Genomic DNA, 17,449 nt, shown 5'->3' with positions numbered 1-17,449 from the left:
ATATGCAATATCTAGCAACTTCAAAATACCAAAAAATAAAATAAAATAAATCATCCAATCCTACAGCAACAGATAAGATATAAAGGCTACAATCCTAAGCACACTTACTCCCATGTAAGTCCCATTGAAGATACATCAGATTTACACAGAAAGTCTTTGCTTTCTGAATGTTATCCACATTATAAGTAAACATTTATTTAAAACATTTTTACCTGTTTAGCCAAAAAGGCCCCCAGGGCAGCTTACAAAGATAAGCTATATGACCACTAGAGTGGTATCTCTGGTTATGAACTTAATTCATTCCGGAGGTCCGTTTTTCACCCGAAACTGTTCATAACATGAGGTGCACTTTCGCTAATAGGGCCGCTGCGCTGCCAGCGCATGACTTCTGCTCACATCCCGGGACAAAATTTGCTACCAGGAGCATCTACTTCCGGGTTAGCGGAGGTCGTTACCCGAAGCATTTGTAAGGAGGATGGTATGTAACCCGAGGTTCCACTGTAGTTTTGGCCTGTAATTAGTTCTATACCAAGGTTCACTAGTATACAATATATATCTGTACAGTGGTACCTCTGGTTACGTACTTAATTTGTTCCGGAGGTCCGTTCTTAACCCGAAACTGTTCTTAACCTGAAGCACCACTTTAGCTGATGGGGCCTCCTGGTGCCGTCGCACCTCTGGAGCACGATTTCTGTTCTCATCCTGAAGCAAAGTTCTTAACCTGAGGTACTATTTATGGGTTAGTGGAGTCTGTAACCTAAAGCGTATGTAACCCGAGGTACCACTGTATAGTTGGCCTTCAATGACTGATTTCCCTGTACAAAATACCCCCAAGTTATGTTATTTATGAATGAGACACACATGTGCAAAAGTGCACCTTCTTAGGAACAATCAAACCACTGGTCCAACTTGCTCAGTAGAGTCTATACTGACTGGCAGCAGCTCTCTTGGATTTTAAGCAGGTTTTTCTCCCAGCCATAGCTTGAATATGGGACCTTCTGCATGCAAAGCAGATGCTCTACCATTGACCCATGGCCCTGCTCCTAATACACATATACACACAATACTGTTACATATTTCCCCAATCTCAGAGTGGTGTGAGAGTCCAGGAACTCCAGGGGCTCCTCCACGGTCTGTGTTTCCATTGGCAATGAGGCACAGCAGAGACCGTGGTGTTTTTATGATATATGACTTATTTACACACATATACAACTTGAGCGGTTTAAAGCATTAAACTTCAGATCAGCTCCATTTCTTCTATTGCTCCAGCTTCCGATTCAAACTTTGTGCTCTGACCCTGCTTGCCACATTTAACAGACTGACACAAGGTTTCCCCCTCCCGATTACATCATCCCAAACTGAAATCCCTAAACTCCCTCCTAAAAGCTCTGGCATTCTCTTCTGCTAACTTCCCAGAGCTCAGGGCAGGGCTCCACCCATTTGTAGCTGGCACATAGTCTTCGCTTTGCTGATGGCTTATCTCTCTGTCTGTGTACTCTGTTAACAACTCATACTTAACTTAGCAGCCATTATCAGGCTGGCCTGTATTTTGACACTGCTAAATTCAGCCAAGCATTGATTAAACTTCAACATTTATCAAATCCAGGAATTATGGGTGTCTTCAATCCACAAACTCTGGCACCCACAAATTCATTAACAATACATTATAGATAAATGGCGACCAGATTAAAAAAAAACCAGAAAGGCTAAGGCTCCTACAGCTTTAGTAGTTGTGTGGATGTAGGAGTTTGTACACCTGCTGAAACTGCATATTCTACACAACTGTTAAAAGTTTTCCCTTCTGCATCTGGCCACCCTACATCTATTAACATAAAGCCAGAGGTCTGTGAAACCAAGGTGTCAAATTGATGTTGCCTTGGGAGACCTTGATCCCAAGGTGCTAGTATCTCAAGAGGTTCTTTCCGCACGTATACCTGAAGCGTGTTCCTGTGCAAACCTGTATTTGTCTACTCAAAAGTCCCATTGCACTCAGTGGCACTTACTCCCTAGTAAGTCACCACAAGACTGCAGTCTTAGCATTGCAAACTGAGAAGATTCTGCCCTGCAGAGCTATTCCAGAGTGCACACTCAAGAGAGGCACTATTCCTTTAACACCACCAGTCTTAATTTGATTACTTGGAAGCAAATTTCAATGAGCCGAATTTGGCTAACTTCTCAGTAAACATGCTTACATTTATACTGTACAAGCTCCACAAAAGGCTGAATTTCTAGGACTGCCAACTTTTTTCATCATCTAATATACATTTAGCAAAAGAAGCTTCTTCTGCCACAGAGAACAAATTATGGAGATAAACTTCCAACAGATTAACTGCTACCTGTTAAGGGAGCCTTAAAGGAAAAGGAGTTTTTTTACAATAAAAAAGGCAGTGCTGCATACAGCGATGGAAAAAAGCCAAAATAGGTTGGATAGCCATGTCTATGTGGCAACTCTGAAAACGGCAACTGCCCTCACAGGATCCAGTCACTTTCTTTTATTATTGTGTTTTTCACTGGGTTGTAAATCATCTTTGGGATTTATTCTATTTCAATTTATATGTATATTTATTTATTTTATATCTATCCATCTGTTGGCATCTTTCTCAAGAGACGATGGAAGAGAGAGAGAGAACCTATATATATTTGGTGTGTGTGTGTCTGAAGACAGATATAAATAAGCAAGTTCCAATGAACCTAAATGAACTCCGATTTGAGTTAATAGCTCTAGAAGCGGGGAGAGTGAAAGCAGGCGCTCACGGGGCCAATAGGAAGCCGCGCTTCCCGCTTCTTCGCAGCGGATTGGCTGCCGGAGACGCCACTCCCTCCTTCCCCCCCTTCTCCTCCGCAATGCATCTGCGTTATTGCATCAGACACAACAGCCAGCCCGGAGGCGGAGCCCTCCTCCCCACGTGGAGGCGAGGGGCCGAGTGCCGGCTACAAACTAGAAGCGCTGGCGGCGGGACCAGGCACTTCCCACCCCCACGTTCTGCAAAAGGGAACCGTCCGCTTACCTGGCCGCCGAGCCCCGTAGCCCTCCGCTGCCGGACCCTCGCTGCTTGTCCAGGCGGCCCCACGTGCCGCAGATGCCCCGGGGGAGCAGGAGCGCGCCTGGGCAGCCGCTTCCAGGGCGCAGCAGAGGCAGAACCCCGCAGCTGACCACCTTCTTCCCGCCGTGCTTGGCTGCAGCCGGTGCCGCCGGTCTCCACGCCAGGCGACGGAGGACAGAGAGCCTCATGGCTGCGAGAGGAAGGACGGGAGGGAAGCTGCTGCTGCTGCTGCTGTCGGGGCTCCCTGGCGGGGAGGCGGAGTTGTTGGCTTCTGGGGAGGGACGTGGCGCGGGGAGGGGCGCCCGACGGGCAAAGCGTGGCCGGCTCCAAGGAATGCCTGCGAAAGGCGGGGGCCCAGTGGAGCCTCGGCGTCTCGCTCGCACCTCCGGGCATAGACTCGTCCGCAAAGCTCCCCTCAGGTGGTGAGCGAGCGGCTTGTCCTCTCCTGCGGACCCAGGGCATGTGCCATGGCCCTCGCTTCCCCTGAGCAAACGTCGTCCCTTGGAAATATTGGCCTTATAATGAACACAGGGGGGCATGTTAGCCTTTGCTAACTTGGAAATAAATCCCACGGAAAGCAGCTGGCCTTACTTCAAAGGAAACGGGAAAAGAGGGACGAGGAGCAATTAAAACTGCCAACCACCGCTTCAGCGTCTGCTGCTGCTTGGAGAATCTTCCTTTGAAGAGCAACTCGCCCAGCTGGCAGCAGACTCTGGCTTTTCCCACAGTACCTCAGCGTTGTGCCTTTTCTGGGGCATTGTGGGAAATGAAATTTGAAATGGTGGCCACCCACCATGGGTTACAAGGGGTCCAGGACAACACTTGGCACCAATTATTAGTAGGAAGAAAGGCTGCAGCATGATTAGTAGGATACCCAGAGTTTTGAAGAAGCCCTTTGGCAAGGAGGGGAAATGGTTCTTTCTTAATAAAAGCTGGTGCTAAAAGGTAAAGGTACCTCTGCCCGTACGGGCCAGTCTTGACAGACTCTAGGGTTGTGCGCTCATCTCACTCTAGAGGCCGGGAGCCAGCGCTGTCCGCAGACACTTCCGGGTTACATGGCCAGCATGACGAAGCTGCTCTAGCGAGACGGCACCAGAGCAGCACACGGAACGCCGTTTACCTTCCCGCTATAAAGCGGTACCCATTTATCTACTTGCACTTAAGGGTGCTTTCGAACTGCTAGGTGGGCAGGAGCTGGGACTGAACGACGGGAGCTCACCCCGCCGTGGGGATTCGAACTGCTGACCATGCGATCGGCAAGTCCTAGGCGCTGAGGTTTTACCCACAGCGCCACCCAAGAAAGCTGGTGCTAGAGCTCACAAAAGTATCTCTCCATGTTTCTACAGCTTTTATTGGTGCCTCAGTCTCAGTGGTCCCAAGTCAGGGGTGCTTTCTGTCATCCTAAACCACAGTGTCCTACTGGTACATGGATACTATGTTCATTTTTCTACTCTGGGAGAACCTGTGCTACTCCTAGCCTATGCACCAGAGTGATATTTCTACACTAGCTCTTCAGGACCCCAGAGATTGCTAATACCTGGTGTCTGAACAAATGAACCAACAAATCACAGCTCTCACTTCACTTGTTGACTAAAAATACTGAGGGGCAGAAGCAACCTACTAAGCTGGCTCATTTCACAGCAGTTGCTTAGAAGGATACCTGCATATTTTGCTTCATATTTCACCCCCCCCCCCTTCCTGGAGGGCTAAAGACTTACCCTTTCCCTCCAAATGAAAGCTCACAAATCCAGGCCCTCTGCCCAGGGTGACAATGAAGGCCTTCACAGGCACCATGGCACCCACAGGCTTTAGCTGGGTGACCCCCATAATACATTATACTAGAACACACTCTTTGTTTTGGATATGTATCTTAATATGTTCACCAATGCTGACCCTTCCCAGCTGATTCAGTAAATGGTAAAAGCCAAGTAAAGGAGGCAGTGGCAAAAGTTGCAAAAGGGTGAATCCCCTTGGTACACTGCACAGTGTGAAACAATTAACAAAACAGACTACATTTTCTTTTTTCAATTTTGCTGCAAATAGTATTTATTTCCCCCCCTAGGCAGCTATTACTTACATATTTTCAGGTTTGGCATGCTTTAAACTCAGCTTTTAAGCATAACAAAATGAGAAAAAGCTTTACTGAAGAATATTCTACATGTACATACATTTTTTACATCTTCCTTAAAAAAAGACTCCTTACATGAAAAAAGTGCAATGTAGAGGTTGTCTCTAACCAGTAGAATAAAATGCTAACAAATGATTTGCAGAAATTAGGAAACACGCAGTGTGAATCCATCCAGAATGACTTCATTGTGAACCCTGTCCAGTAGAATCATGCTGACACTATCAACAAATAGTACAGAAATACATTAAAACCGGAGTATTTTACAAACAATGTTACATGGTTAAAAATTATAAACCTCCTTTCAAATGTTCTTTACAAAAAGTTGCAAAAGAGAGGTATGACTCTTCAAAAGAAAAGAGAAATCCACCTTTAAACTAATAAAAATGTAATGAGTCTGCTATGACCTATCTAATTTGCAGCACATGTCATATTGACTCCTCTGCTGCATCCTTAATTCTCTGGCTCCATTGTTCCAGTTTTAGTAATGGCTGCTATTTTCCTACTGTGCCCTCACATTACACTTTTGTGCTACCCACTGCCATGAATGAAGTAATGTGCTCAGAAGAGTTCAGACAGTAAAACGGACCCACTAACCTACAATGTGGGTGGTGGTCTTGAAGAAGACCCTCAAATGAACTCGCCTTTTGTGTACCAAGAAACAGCTGCTTTTGATTCCATTCACATTTGTATTGTCCTGAGGCTGCAGAAAATTTATATAATTTGCTCATTTGAGAAGGCTGTGCAACAAAGTGAATTTAACCTTCTATGTTACAATATGAAGGAATATATATTAGTGTCTTCAGAAAAAAAGATGCATGGTATTTCCAACTGTTCATTTACCAAGTTCAAACCAGGTTAACAATGGCATTCTTTTGCTATTTTGGCTACATAAGTTTTGCACGAGGAACTGTAGTATTTATAAAATCTAGATCTGCTTTTTTGGTTGGGAGTAGTTTTCTTTCTAACTGGTATTTTTGGGGAAATGGCAATTGTAGATGTTAGACAGCGTAAGTCAAGCTTCCTACAAAGCATGAACTAGATACAAGGTTGGCAGCTCATTTGAGAATTGAAAACCAGTATTGCCCTTGTTTTTATGGAAACATTTTCCAGGGCTCAACTACTTGTGAATTCAGCTGTTTGCTTTTCTGCCAGCAAAGCAAAAAGTACCCCAAACATATTGTTTGTTCCTCACCAAGCTATGTGTTCCATTAAGCATATATCTCATTATTTTATCAGATTAATAAAATTCCTCTGTCGTTACAAAGGAACCTAAATGTGCCTATTGTTAATGCACTCAAATTAATTTCTTTTACTATTATTTACATTATTTTACATTTTTATTAAATAAAAATTGAAGTTTGCTAATTTAAAATATACTTGCATTAGTCATAATCTATTTTACTAGACATAGCTTGAATTGCAGTCAGCTCTTCTATGTAACTGGGACAGTCTTGTATAAGAAATTTTGAAAATGAAAAAATTCCTTCCAGTAGCACCTTAAAGACCAACTAAGTTAGTTCTTGGTATGAGCTTTCGTGTGCATGCACACTTCTTCAGATATCTGAAGAAGTGTGCATGCACACGAAAGCTCATACCAAGAACTAACTTAGTTGGTCTTTAAGGTGCTACTGGAAGGAATTTTTTTATTTTGACTATGGCAGACCAACACGGCTACCTATCTGTAACAAGAAATTTTGAGATTGTGGTAAACCAGAAATAAAATCCCAACATTCTTGAAGTAGTATTTCAAAAATTAAAAAGCATTTGTTGCATGAAGTTCAGATAAATTCAGAAACCACAAAGCTTTCAATATCTATTTTTGTAGAATGGAATATACACTCATCACTTGTGGGATTTTGTCAAAAAAATGCCTGTAAAAGCAACTTGTTGACATTCTAAAATGTATGAGGGCTACTGTGCCCTGTGCTAGAGCAAAGTGGAATGCTTTTAAGTGGAAAAGAGAGAACTCCCATCCTTGGCAAAATGCATTTCAATTTCATTTATATCACTGTTATATGTCCTTCATCTGAAAACTGGTTAAACATTGTGTGTTTGCACACCGTATTTTTTTTTCAAGTAAAAACACTACTGCTTCCAAGCTAAAGCTATGCAAAAAATAAGACGACAGAATACACAGCAGCATAAACAGTAAGAGTCAACTCTATTCAGGTATTTGGTACCTGCTCGTACTAAATCTGTGAAGGGGTTATTGAGAATGTACAGACACGGGTGCCTTTCACGTTCTCCCAGCCCATGTGTGATAAGCATCAGTCTAAAAGGTTGGGCTATGTGAGCATGGATATGCAAGCGAACAGCTCCTGCCCCAGGAACAGCTATCAATCAGCTCTGTGGAGGGAGCCATACCTGCATACAGATGGACCTATTCAGATGGATGCCAAGACATGGCCAGCATGTGTGTCAGTATTTAGATGGCGATAACGGCTTGTGCTATCTCAGTGTTCCCTCGTATGTTTGGCACATATGGGTACTAAACATCTGATTAGGGCTACTTACTACTTTCATGTGATAAAAGGGAGACAAAAAGGAATGTAGTGTATTGAAATAAAAGGATACCAACTTAAACAAATGGGGGAGGGGGATCCCTTTAAGCTAATGGGACTGAACCATCTCTAGTTTGTGTTCAGTAATGTATAGGTTTGAATTACTAGTGGCAGGAAATTGTTTCCAAAATGGAGTTACAGCTACCCTGCAGGCTTGAATTGGAGAAAGGTGCTTTGCTGCTTGATCCCACAGATTCCATTTTGGTCTGTACCACAAGTGCACATTTTATTTATCAAACCTACTTGGAAAAGTGGGCTGCGGAAACGTAAGGAGGGGAATCTTAACGCTATTGGAGTTAAGTGACAATACAACAATAAGCTTCAGTCCAATCACAGTATTTCATACCTCACTTGATGAAAATATATGTGCAGTCCTTTAAGCAAGTAAACCTGAGAGTACTTTTTCTTTATCTTTCACTGATATTTCACTGCACATTTCACATAATATGCCAGTCCCCCCCCCTGCTTTTCAGCATTAATGCCATTCCTAGGACAAAATCAGAATTCTGGCCTACGTGACTGGCTCTCATAAAATCATTGCCATGATTTCAGCATAGGGGACACTGTTGAGAATGGATGCAAGGAAAAGCTAGCCAGAAATCTGCCTGCAACGTGAAGCCAGTCAATAACTTGACAGTGCAAAACTAGTCACTTTAAATTTCTCACTACATAATAGTTAAAATATACACACTACAATGTACTCTACTAGTACAGGCAGCCCTATTATAACGTTGTCAGCATTAAGGCATAATGTTAGGAATTAAAAAAAAAAATCAAGCAAAGCTGCTTGAGCTAAGACACTGAAATTTTTCCCTTAAGGACTGGACAATGTTCTGCTGATTAGGAGATGGTACCCTCCACAGGTAATCATTCAATTTATCTGAATCACTACATGTGGCCAGGAAAGAGTCTGATGCCTTAGCAGGAGCCAGGGGCATATTTTTGTCACTACAAGTTTCTGAAGCAGCGCAATGTACATTTATGTTTGGATCCGAGAGTTTTGTTTGGTTGTAGAAACTCTCTAAATCGGAGCCCTCATCTTCAGATTTTATTTCAACATAGTCGTCGTCATCCCCTTCTCCATCATCAGTGTCTTTGAAGTTAGAAAAATAGTTCTGGGTAGCTATTTGTGCATTTGAGAGCAAGTTTCTGTTAACTCTAAGAATTTTTTGAGAATCCTGCAGAATCATTTCGGAGCAATTCTCGAGGCTCTGCTTTGCTCCATCACATGCTGCAAGTCCTGGGGTGGCACCTGGCACAGATTCTTTATAGTGTTCAGAGAGAAAGTTCCTGTCTGAATGCAGCTGCTTCTTGTCCATTTCATGTGGATAATTTATTGACTCCCCAGACTTGCTGGCCACAATAGAGGAAGATGATTGTGACCTGCTGTGCATCTGTGACTTTGCATTGCTTTCCCGTCTTCCTAAAGAGTTAAAAACCTGACTGTGGTGCAAGTTCTCTTTGTTAGGCTGACTTATAATTGCACTCCACCTTTGTGCAGGAATGTGCGGGCGAAGAGGAGTCTGAAGGGAAGGCACTGAGCAGGCCGCTGGCAACTGTCTCTGCTTTGCACTCATTTCCGAAGGGGAGCTTCTGGCCTTCAGGTGTGGGACTTCCGACCAGGGAGAGAAATCTGAGAGTTCCACATTACTGTATGTTGAGTGAAACCAGTCTTCTGCTCTGAAGCATTCCGCAGCTAACTGAGATGTTGACACTGGTGAGGAATACCTTATGTTTGATGGGTCTTGAGAACTAGTCTTTTGGGGTGAGGTTTCCCGAAAAACAATCTGATCGTAGAGCTGGGAATATTCAGCAATTCTGGCACCTAAAGAAAAGTGTGACAGAGGACAAAATGGTCAAAACAAAGTTGCATTGCATATTAAAAAAAGGCTGTAACATGGGAGTTAAATTTATAGAGTAGTAAGCGCGCATCTTTTTAATAAGTCCTGTTGATTCTAATAGGTCTTACTGACAAGTAAGCATGCATAGGATTGTAGCCTTAGCTATATTATCCACTCTATTATAGCCTTATTTGGATGTTATTACTACTATCCACTCTATTATAGCCTTATTTGGATGTTATTACTACTATACTATACATATTTTGGATGTTATTACTACTATTACTACTATACTATCCCCGCAATGGGGTGAGCTCCCATTGCTCAGTCCCTGCTCATGCTAACCTAGCAGTTCGAAAGCACGTCAAAGTGCAAGTAGATAAAAAGGTACTGCTCCGGCGTTTCCGTGTGCTGCTCTGGTTCGCCAGAAGCGGCTTAGTCATGCTGGCCACATGACCCAGAAGCTGTACGCCGGCTCCCTCAGCCAATAAAGTGAGATGAGCACTGCAAACCCAGAGTCGTCCACAACTGGACCTAATGGTCAGTGGTCCCCTTTACCTTTACTCTTTACTATTATACAATTAAGATCACGGGGGGGGGGGTTGCATATGCTGGTCGCCACCAGGCCCACACCTACACTATCCACAAACTAGGGGTTTCTCTGTAAAGGGGGACATGCATGGGCTGCTAAGCTACCTGTGTGACCTCCTCCAAAGGCATTCAAAGTATTCAATGTAAGAATGGTTTTAAAGCAGCAACATTGTCCACATACCAATGGCTGGGCCTCCTTGTTTCTTCTCTTCCAAAATGGCTGCTAAGTCCTTGTGCCTTGATTTATGTTGCCGGCTCAAAAGTTGCTCTTGCTCTGGGCTTTTTACTTTCAAAAGCTGGTTTGCCTTCTTAATTTTTTGGCTGTACTGTCTTGCCATAGTGAAGACCCGGTTCTTTGTTTTATCCACAGCATCCAGTTCATTGTCAGTACTTTCTGCATTTGCACTGCACAGAATGCTACTGGCAGTTTCATAAAGACTATCTACAAAAGGTCTCTCATTGGAGAGGGAAGATCTGTTGAGACTCATCAAGGAATTTGCTCTGCATGGTGTTTCCTTACATAGCGATGCTTCTTCCTCGAATCTGAGGTTGGCTTCACTCAACCTGGCAACTTTGTTGGGCAAAGCTTTTGGGAAAACAGGTGTTTTTGGCAGTGAGAGAGGGGGGAGTGAATATCCCACATCTTTATTTAACTCACAAGTAGTTCTAGTAGGAGTGTTGTTGTCTATGTCATCTTTGCAAACAGGAAAAGCTGCAAGGACATGGTCTCTCGTCTTTTCCTCATTCTTCTTGATGTAATTCTCCAGGTCATTCCAGATTTCATCCACTTCCTCAGATAACTTGTCCGCAGCAGATTTGTGAGAGTGTGAATCAGAGTTTGATGAGCTATCCACTAAGCTCAAATAATCATGATCTAATGGAACACAATGATAGGGATTTTCATCTTCACTGAAATGGAGGCTTTCTTCAGAAACAAACTGCCGCAGGTGGTCACAGCATGCAAAATCTGTTTCCAGACCCAGAAAACTCCTCTTTTTGGAACACTTAAGGCGATCACATTTGAAATTTGTCAGTGATTGCTCTGGGAGGACTATGGTATCATAGATATTTTCCTCACTGATCCTTAGATCATGAGAGCTTACAGGTGGAGTTCCTCTCCTGGAAGTAGTTTCATTTCTGCTGGTAGAAATACAGGTCCTGCTTTGAGGTGCCTGTCTTTTATTGAAAGCAATGTCTTGGTCTTGAGCCTCATAGAGCGAGTCTCTAGCTGACCCTTGTGGAGCATGGTCAGATGCTTCCCTCCGAGTGAGACCCATTAGTTTCAAATCTTCAAAACTTATATTGTCATAGACATGATCTATGTCATCAATAGTCAGTTCTTCTGAAGATTCTAGGTACACCTGCAGATTGTCCATGTCACTCCTGGAACTTTTTATTTCATTCCAAGTAGCATTCTGACCAAGGTCATTTTTTCTGTATCTTGAACCAGACGGAGAAGTTTTACTTTCCCCAGCACTGCTGGCCCGCCTCACAATTCTATGAGAGTTAGAGCTAGAAATGTCCCTTTGATGAGCTAGCCCTACGTGCCAGCTGCAAGGGCGGCCTGAAGGCTCTCTCTCTTCACAGCCAATGGAAACCAAGTTGGATGTAGATTCTGACGGTACAAACATCTGATAATCATCTTCGTCCTCTGTGTTCTCTTGCGGGGGGCGTCTGCTTGGGAACAGGGCTTGCCGAATCTGGTGGTCTGTCCAGATGTTTCTCACTGCATCTGTTCTGCCCAAAATATTCGCCATAAATGAGCTGTTTTGTGGTGCAAACTGCCGAGATGAATGACCACCTCCACTGCAGGAAAATGAAAGCTTTGCGTTGACCTGGGAAGGTGCTTCATTTGCAGGCTCCTTTGCATTCTATGAAGTTTTGAAACAGAGCACACTATTAGTCTATGATCTAACTAACATGCAGAATCATAATCACATAGAAGAGGAGGGCAAACTTTACTGAAGTTGAGAGTCTCATTTCCTTGAGGGAAACTGGCTAGGTGCTACATACTGGTGCTAGACAGAACCAAGACAAAAAGTGGGTGTGGACACCTCTTTTCCTTCTCTTTCTGCCTTTAATCCTCCCCCCTTCATCATCCATTCATCTCTCACACAAACCCCATGCACAAACACATACTCCATTCATCAACCATCCATTCTGCCTCTCATATACTCTAGCCATTCACAAGCATTTGTCTGCAGGCCCCTCCAGATGGTTCAGAACACCCAGGAGCCTCTGGGTTCCGTAGGCTACAATCTGGAACAGACACACAAATGAGTAAGTCCCTTTGAACACAGTCAGTGGGATTTACTCGCAAGAAACCAGGGATAGGGGTGCACTGCATTTTTTTCCTGGCTTTTTAAAAGCAAAATTTGAATGCTCCTTTCCTTAAAACCTCCTTTGAAAGGCCTGCAAAAGAAGACATTTTATTTCACACCACTGAATACATTAAGTCGACAAATTATACAACCACTTTTCCATAAAGACTGTACCTGAATTTCACATTTACTGAGATTAACACTTCTTCGTTTCTCAAAATTTTCAGCAACTTGACTGTTTAACCTTTTGCGGCCTCCCTTTGGTTTCTGCTGGGAATTTTGTTGTGTGGTCTGTAGAAAACAGAAGGGTTACAGTATGACACATAATCCTTTACACAGAAAGGCCTTCAGCCAGAGCCAAGTCTCAGAAATGTCAAATGTTCGACAAGATACTGCATTATTACAGTGGAAAGGACTCTCTGGTGGGGCCTCCTAAGCTGACAGAGGTCAGCAAAAGGCAGTGTGCTAACACAAAATGTTTTTGACAAAGGACATATATTTTGCTTATTGCAGGGTAGATGGTGGGCTCCAGGAAGAGTATTCTGGAAGATTGATATGGTTGCTTTCTGATTGATATGGTAGCTGTGATGCCATCATCCTGAAAGCATGAGGCTTCTATATTTCACAAAGTTTTGGGTGGTGGTATTTTCCTCTCAAATAAATGTACAACTGCTAGGAACATATGCAAGTCTTGTTACAAGCTCAGAAAGGCTGCCTGAGCACAGACAGGGAAAAGAAGAATGGCCCTTGGCCTCCAGAAATTTCCACAAAAAATGTAACGGAGTATTACTATTTTTCAAAATAATATTATTATTTTAAAATAATAATCATGTAAAAATATTTTGTACACATATACACAAGTGGTGTATATTGTGTATAAATATACACATGCAATATTTTTTTTCAGTATGAGGAAGGCACTGCAAAGGGAAGATGATGTCCCCTTTTCTCTCCTGGCATGAAAATTCATTCTCTCTCTCTCTCTCTCTCTCTCTCTGTATGCATTTCTACATGTGTTTATCTAAACAAGTGATTTAAAAATGCTTTTTCAACAACAACAACAACAACAACAACAACAACAACAACAACAACAACAACAGAAAACTGCATCACAAAATTTGGGGAACTGAAAATCCAAATAATCATTACATTCCGATTCACACACTTCCAATCTGGGAAGTGTGGATCAGGTAGGTTTGCATTGGAATTAACAGAAATAAATCCTTCAAGCACCAGTAATTCTCATCCTTTATGTACCCATCTCTGACACACACCCTACTATTCATCTTTCCATTTCACAAAGCAAGTTGGCTACCTGTTCAGTCTCTTCCTCATCGTCAGCATCAGTCTGATCCATAACACCAGTGAGGGCATTATCCTCTTGGTCGCTACTATAGGCCACTTCATTGGAGTCCAGTCCTTTGTGATTCAGTAAAAACTTTTTCCTAGGACTGAGGAGGGCTTCAGCCTGAGATAGCAGGGTTCCTTCAATACTGATCCGCTTGGAAGGAAAATATATATTTATATGAAGCACCGGGTCCCATCCTTCTCATTTTAAAGCTATAGCTAGATCAGCAGCTATTCTGATGTGGGTGTGTAGCACATTCACAGATATATACACATATGCATCTACATAAACATGCAAATATATGCATATATAAATGTGCACATACAAGCCACACATCATGTATTTGGTCTCTTTTTAAATCATCTCTCACATAGCTTTTATTTCTCAGTAGTAGACACACACATCCTTCTGTATGTGGCTTAATATCAGAACATGGACCAGTAAAAGGTAAGAGAAATGACCACGAGTTTAGTGCAGAAGTGTGGATATTGCTGCCTTCCAGATGTTGTTGGGCTCCTGTTCCCATCAGCCACAGCCAATGGTAAGGAATGCTGGGAGCTGTAGTTCAGCAACATCTGGAGAACCATAGGTGGTCAATTTATGGCTTAGAGGAATCAAGAGAGTATGTGGTAGGCAGCACTACTTAGTCTCTTTGGTCTCTTTCCCCACCCTTTGTTATGTTCCAAAACTGCCCTACCATGACACCCAGTGGGCAACAGAGCTGGGATACCATTGAGGGGGGCAAAACGGGAGACAGACATGTTTGAAGCATGGCACATCAAGTTATTGCATAGCTGTATTCATTTCAGTGGCGACTGCACAGGAGATCTTCCAGGCGGATTATTTGCATGTTATGGTTTGGAGAGGTGGGGGAATATTCAGATTTCCTGCCTCAGGTATAAAATGCTGTATGCCAACCCCGAGCTTATTGTTTGCAGTTGTGCACAACTGGAGGTAAAGAAGGGTAAGACCATGACAGCCACTAGGTGGCAGGCATGGATAACAATCGTAAGTGGAAAAAGGAAAACAAACTGTTCTGAAGTTATAAGAAGTATTCAGTACTTCAAATCTAACTTTTTCAAAAATCACTTTCAAGCTACTGGGGGTGAGGAGAATGATATGGCTTACCTTTTTTGTGTCTGGATCCATGTCTAAAATTATTAGTGGGAAACAAAAAAACAAAACAATCCTAAGTATCACTTAGTAAAAAATTATGTTCCGCATTTGTGGAAAACAGGTTTAAGTCTAAAACACCTGTTGACTTTAAAATGGAAATTATAAACCAAAGTACTGCATTTAACATGGGCCCCATCAATAGATAAGGCAAGCATGCTTGAACATTTTTGTAATAAATTTATCCCATGTGAAAAACTCCCCCTGCATTCAAAACTGAAAGGTTTGCCTGCTGATTTTGAAGTTTGTTATTTTTGTGTGTCAGATATTTAACAAATCTGACATTTCTTCCCTGACAAGAGATTGAACACGACTCTTCCCCAGGACAACTGGGTTTTGTTTTTTTATTTACATAGACTTAATCGAACACTTAAAGGTGCCACATGATTTGTAATACTTAATGCATAATATCACATACAGGACACATTGTAACTCACCACTTGGCTTGATGATTTTATGGGCTCTGGATGAAGGTTCTGCGGGAAAAACACATGTGCTTTTGTTTAAAATGTTTATGCTGTCTCCTGATTTAAACAATATTATAAAAAAGTATCCTAAATAAACCCAACTGCAACCAACAGCAGCCAAAAGAGAAACAGTAACACCCCAGAAAAACTTAGTGGACTGCCCTGTACTTCGATTTTACACCAAATTATATGTGTTAGTCAGTGCCAGGCAAAGAAGTTCTCAAAACAGGGATGGAGAACATGTGGCCTCCAGATGTTGTTGAACTTCAACTCCCATCAGCTCCAGCCAGCATGGCCAATGGTCAGGAATGATGGGGGTTGTAGTTTGCTAACATCTGGTGGACCACAGTTTCCCTACCTCTTCCATAGGGCTTGGTGCTGCTACTGAAAAGGCACAGCACAACTCACCACATTTCTGATGGTGGGGGACCAGGAAGTACAAGGACCTTTTCAGATGACTTGACTGTAAAAGAATGTTCCTATAGGAAACCACAACAAAATATTTTATTACCTGACTTCCTTCTCACCCTCTGTGGGGCGATTCCTTCTTTAGAATTACTCGATGCTTTCATTTCTCCTTCTGGGCTATAATGGAATCCTGGGTGATCTATAAAGAAATTAGGGAAACAATATGTAAGTATGACTTCATACATCAGGTGAGCTTTTGGAGAAGACTTTATGATTACAGCATTACATTTCTCAAGGCTTCGTCACAAACAAAACCTAGAATAGGACAATGCAGGGAGAAGCAGGCTTGGTTTTAAAGGCTGGAGCAGGCATAGGCAAACTTGGCCCTCCAGATGTTTTTGGGACTACAAGTCCCATCACCCCTAGCTAACAGGACCAGTGGTCAGGGATGATGGGAATTGTAGTCCAAAAACATCTGGAGGAACGAGTTTGCCTATGCCTAGGCTGGAGTCACCTAGGAACAATTTGAGAATGCCCCCCGATTGTTCCCAAGGATACTTTTCAGTTTTATTTCATATTAGTGAATGGCTTTGAGAGGGATGCTTGGGAAATGTCTTGGGTAGCAACATACAAGCTATGTAAATGTCTTTCACTCCACACGCAATTTTGGAGAAGACATTCTGCATGCATAATAGCAGTCCCCTGGAAGGGTGATATTAAAAATGAATTGAAAAGACAACATAGTTCATCATTAATTATTTAATGTGCTCTTATTAAGAATCTCAAAACACAAGGTGATGTACGAGCTGGCAAACCTTTCCTAAGCAGAAAACTTTGATCCTGCTTGTGGTTGCCAATCTTTTATATAAGGGAAATAGAGAGTCACACTGAACAACACTGTTGCCAAAACCAGTTGTTGTTTAGTCATCTTAGTCGTGACCTCATGAACCAGAGCATGCCTTGGAAACTATCACTTTCTTCTCAAAGCTTCTCCTTTTTTATGTCCATGGAGTTCTCTTGGCAAAATACTGGAGTGGTTTCCCAGTTCCTTCTCGAGGTGGATCACATTTAGTCTAAACTCTTGGCTATGACCTGTCTGTCTTGGGTGGCCCTGCACAGCATAGCTCATAGCTTCTCTGAGTTATTCAAGCCCCTTCGTCACGACAAGGCAGTGATCCATGAAGGGGCCAAAACCAGTACACAACCCTAAAACTGGGGTGGCTTAGCTCTATGACAAAGGGAGAAACTGCCTCACCTTGTAGAATTCTCCCCATCAAGGAGTATAAAAGCTCTTCATAAATACACATGGATGTAGAACATTGCCTATCATATAATTTTGCTAGTTCTTAATAAAGTTCAAAAATGAATAGGCTATATATTATATAATCTTACTGAAATTCCTTACGAAGTCAGGTGACAACTTCAAAGGGTCAGGTGACTGACATTGATAGTGTGCTTTCAAAGGGACTTGCTGTAATCACCAATCAGCCAATGGGGAACTGCCTAGCAGAGTCAATCCCACTGGGGCTCACCGGCAGCACCAATCATCCAAACACTATTGCTGTTC

General features: G+C 42.7%; 2 protein-coding genes and 1 long non-coding RNA gene across 9 annotated transcripts in view; 1 reads left to right on the top strand and 2 right to left on the bottom strand.

Moving 5' to 3' along the window:
- MTHFD1L (methylenetetrahydrofolate dehydrogenase (NADP+ dependent) 1 like) overlaps window positions 1-3,308 on the bottom strand; it is a 124,321-nt gene extending 121,013 nt beyond the window's left edge. The window contains exon 1 of the mRNA XM_081187198.1: window positions 3,009-3,308. Within this exon, the coding sequence (XP_081043324.1) occupies window positions 3,009-3,232 (224 nt within the window). The 5' untranslated portion in view covers window positions 3,233-3,308. The remainder of the gene's footprint in view (window positions 1-3,008) is intronic.
- LOC308583372 overlaps window positions 1-17,449 on the top strand; it is a 444,074-nt gene that overhangs the window by 74,662 nt on the left and 351,963 nt on the right. The gene's annotated exons all lie outside the window — the stretch shown is intronic.
- PLEKHG1 (pleckstrin homology and RhoGEF domain containing G1) overlaps window positions 8,500-17,449 on the bottom strand; it is a 102,410-nt gene continuing 93,460 nt past the window's right edge. For all 7 annotated transcript variants that reach the window (XM_081186178.1, XM_081186179.1, XM_081186177.1 and 4 more), the window contains 7 exons: window positions 15,986-16,081; window positions 15,445-15,483; window positions 14,963-14,985; window positions 13,802-13,987; window positions 12,661-12,777; window positions 10,347-12,036; window positions 8,500-9,558 (listed from right to left, as the gene is read on the bottom strand). In XM_081186178.1, coding sequence (XP_081042304.1) covers window positions 8,507-9,558; window positions 10,347-12,036; window positions 12,661-12,777; window positions 13,802-13,987; window positions 14,963-14,985; window positions 15,445-15,483; window positions 15,986-16,081 — 3,203 coding nt within the window. In that variant the 3' untranslated portion in view covers window positions 8,500-8,506. The remainder of the gene's footprint in view (window positions 9,559-10,346; window positions 12,037-12,660; window positions 12,778-13,801; window positions 13,988-14,962; window positions 14,986-15,444; window positions 15,484-15,985; window positions 16,082-17,449) is intronic.

This window comes from Podarcis bocagei, assembly GCF_964188305.1.
Source record: "Podarcis bocagei genome assembly, chromosome: 3".
Classification (NCBI taxonomy): domain Eukaryota; kingdom Metazoa; phylum Chordata; class Lepidosauria; order Squamata; family Lacertidae; genus Podarcis; species Podarcis bocagei.
This window is presented reverse-complemented; position numbering and strand designations above follow the sequence as displayed.